Below are 3,753 nucleotides of genomic sequence, written 5' to 3' on the forward strand. Positions count from 1 at the left end.
ATTAGTTTTGGTACCATATTTCCATTAGAAATGGAATTACACAAGGATTTTATTCTCTTGTGTTTTAATTCCCCTTCTGTGTCAATAACAGAATATAAAAAGAATTTTTGGGTCATGTAGTAAACTTGTCCAATTTGATGCTACAGGATAAAGAGGCTTCCGTATGTTAATGTGATAATATTAATTAAATATATACTTTGCATCACCCGAAACAAGTAAGTATAATTGTTTTTCAAGAGGATGGAGGCTTCCAATATCAACTTCTACATTATAAGTGTTTATGGCATGACTTATTAGATAGGAAATAACATTTTTTTTAAAGTGTTACAAAGTATATGTGATGATACTTTACTAAGACTCAAAGAAATGTTACATTTCTTACATGTTCGTAACTACTGTACAAAGTGATACAGGTCCATCAATGTCAACCTTTCTTCACCAGTTATTCATTCTCTATGCCTAGATTACCACACAGCAGCCTTGTACTGAAGCTCCCGAAGTGGGGGATAAGTGACACTATATGCACATGGGTAAAAATCTGGTTAGGGATAAGAAAAAAAAAGAGTTATTGTAAATGGTACATTCTGTAAATGGGATAAAGTTATTGTAAATGGTACATTCTGTAAATGGGATAAAGTCATCAGTGGGAATCACAAGGATCTGTACTGGAAGCAGTGGGGGCCACAAGGATCTGTACTGGAAGCAGTGGGGGCCACAAGGATCTGTATTGGAAGCAGTGGGGCCACAAGGATCTGTACTGGAAGCAGTGGGGGCCACAAGGATCAGTACCGGGAGCAGTGGGGGCCACAAGGATCTGTGTTGGGACCAATTCTTTGTAATCTCTATTAATGACCTTGTGGACGGAATTGAAAGTAAAGTGTAAATGTTTGTTGATGTAACAAAACTATGTAGGATGATAAAAACTGAATGAGATTGAATAATATAACCAAACGGTATGGAAAAGATGTCTGCATGGGCATGTTTTATCAGAGTTTGGTCTGAATTTCATCAGTTTTTCCATCTTCTATCTAACAGTCTGTGAAAATCAGACCGAACTCGGATTGCATCTGATTTTATAATGGACCCATAGACCTACATTGCCGATTTTGATCCAGCACTCGGATCAATATTGGACATGTCTCTGCGATTTTGCACTGACCGCCCGGTCTGCAAAAAATCACAGACATGTGAATGATCCCATTCACTACTATAGTTACAAGTTCTATCCATGAAGAACACGGATAGCACTTGCATACAAAAAACGGACCTCAGAAGTTCATTATTTTTAATCCATTCCATTGCTGTTTTAATATAAGCATATTTTAGTTTTTGCAACACCGAGACCCACGCCTGTTCTACTAAATCGAACTTGTATGAAAAAATATATTTACATGATAGCTGACATGACAGCCGGAAGTCCGGCACAGTGTGAGAGGCCGAAGATTCCAATGGCGGATCAGAAGATATGGCGAGAAGCGGATGGGTAGCGGTGAGTAGCAGAGGGCCCAGAGATGACCTGTGAGTTGTGCATAATGATTTTTTTTTAATTCTTTAACCTTTTGATGGCTCATTAAGGTTCAGAAAAATCCAGCGACTGCCATGTTGCTAAATCCACGCGGAAGTGAATTACAAAAAATGCAAAATGGATTTGTAAAATTCATGTAGAATTCAATTCCACTTAAATGTATTTTTTTCATCTCTATTATTTCATTCAGATGGTTTGAAAGTTTTACTCACTGAGATTCTTTTTATCTTCATTTAGATTACAGTGGAGATCAAGTTCAACAGATGCAGAAAAATATTGGTAAATAGAGAGGTTTTAGATTTATTTTTAATGTTAATTTACTATGGACAATTCCTTAAATATTGCACTAATCAATCATCAATCTATCATTCCTGAAGATATGGAAAAGTTCACATTTGGGAGTAAGTGAGGACACATTGGGCAGCAGCTTATGGTAGATGCAGATTGTGGCATTAATGATTTGTGTTAGTTTTTATTATTTTGGTTTAATTTCAAAATGCAAAATTTCAACCAAACTGCTGCAATGGAATTTGTTCTTTTGGGATTTTCCAATTTTCCTAAATTTCAGACCTTTCTCTTTTGGGCAGTCCTTCTGGCATATATAATTTGTATTTTAGCAAACATCATGATCTTTCTGTTAGTAAGAACCGAGTCTTCTCTTCATGCTCCTATGTATTTTTTCATCAGCACATTCACAGTTTTGGAAATCATGTTTGTTTCTGTAACGGTTCCAAAATTGTTGGCTATCCTCATTCAGACTAGGAAGACCATCTCGTTTTTTAGCTGTTTCGTGCAGCTGTATGCCTTCAATGCCCTGGGAGAGACAGAGTGCTATCTCCTTTCTTTGATGGTTTTTGATCGACATCTAGCGATAAGAAATCCATTACGTTACTCCGCTATAATGAATAGCCGGTTCTGTAATGCATTGGCCGTCTTACCGTGGATATTTGGTTTTACAATATCTTTATTTCCTACAGTTGAAACTTTTTTTTTGGACTTCTGTGGACCAAACAAGATCAACCATTTCTTCTGTGACCTGGCACCACTGCAAAATTTATCATGCTCTGACCCATTTATTAGTAATATGACTACGATTGTGGCCGCTTTTATTTCAATAGTCATGCCTTTTTTTGTGATAGTAGGGTTCTATATCAATATCATATTTATCGTGTTGAAGATTGATAGCAAGGAGGGTAAAGCAAAAGCTTTTTCAGCATGCTCATCCCACCTCATTGTTGCATCTCTGTTTTATGGCTCAGCCATTATTGTGTATGTGAAGCCTAAAGGCAGGCACTATGACAAGTTTCTTGCACTCACATACACTGTGGTTACACCCCTTCTAAATCCATTTATTTATACTTTAAGAAATAGAGAGGTAAAATTTGCTTTTAAAAAGTTAACTAGACACATCATAACCCAGTCTAAATAATTTGTGAAACTCTGCATTATTAAGGTTCATTATAACTGGTGGATAAATGAGCGTAGAAGCAATTATAACAGGTAAATACATTACATATTTATTAGAGATGAATGAATTGATCCACAGAAAATCATGTTTGAGTCGAATGTCCTGAAACTCAGGGTTACTGTCACGTTCTCCACACTTTCATTGTCTGCTAGGTTACTATTGTGTGGAGGCTGTTAGTCTGTTTTGGTTTTTGCTGGGTCGTTTCTGCAATCATCCGTGTTCACTTCCATTGATTAGTCTTCTACTTAAGCATGCTAGCTCCTTCACCCAGAGTCAATTGTACACTTGCTGTTGCCTGTGTAGGACTGATCTCTCTGTGCTCTGTGCCTGGCCCAGTCTGACTATTTTCCTTTTCCTGGATTTTGACCATTTGCCTGTTATCTGACTACTCTTTTGTCTGCTCCCTGTGTACTGCCTTGTCTTTCTGGTTTTCCTGACCCCGGCTTGTGTAGTGGATTACGTCTCTGACTTCCCCTTGTTGTACTGCGCCATTTTCCTGGACTTGACTTTGGATCGTTTGACCTCCCTCTATTTATCCAGTAAGTAGTACTTACGTAATATTTATTTCAGTAATATTACTTTCTTCTCTCTTCTTCTGAGACTGTTATTTCTGTAGTTACTCGCGTCACAGTTACACACAAGTTCAAACAACTTGAAATTTGGTTCACTGTTTGCAAAAAAAAAAGCCTGTGATCATTTCCCATGCGGCTTAAGCATTAGAGAGTAAGCACACATAATTTTGCATTGCCGCTCAGGCCTA

General features: G+C 37.4%; 1 protein-coding gene across 1 annotated transcript; it reads left to right on the plus strand.

The window, feature by feature from the left end:
* Positions 1–1,847: 1,847 nt before the first annotated feature.
* Positions 1,848–2,954, plus strand: LOC141152597 (olfactory receptor 10AG1-like). Its single transcript, XM_073637151.1, has 2 exons — positions 1,848–1,926; positions 2,113–2,954. The coding sequence occupies exons 1-2, from the start codon at positions 1,848–1,850 to the stop codon at positions 2,952–2,954; spliced, it is 921 nt and encodes a 306-aa protein (XP_073493252.1).
* Positions 2,955–3,753: the final 799 nt, after the last annotated feature.

This window comes from Phyllobates terribilis, unplaced genomic scaffold, assembly GCF_046119375.1.
Source record: "Phyllobates terribilis strain yellow unplaced genomic scaffold, ASM4611937v1 Scaffold_6__1_contigs__length_29720123, whole genome shotgun sequence".
Taxonomy (NCBI): domain Eukaryota; kingdom Metazoa; phylum Chordata; class Amphibia; order Anura; family Dendrobatidae; genus Phyllobates; species Phyllobates terribilis.

What these genes read in the sequence shown, in the direction of transcription:
- LOC141152597 (XM_073637151.1), top strand. Translation starts at nt 1,848, where the DNA reads ATGGACAATTCCTTAAATATTGCACTAATCAATCATCAATCTATCATT. An exon ending in GGAAAAGTTCACATTTGGGA is followed by an intron (nt 1,927 to 2,112) that starts GTAAGTGAGGAC and finishes TCTTTTGGGCAG; the next exon opens with TCCTTCTGGCATATATAATT.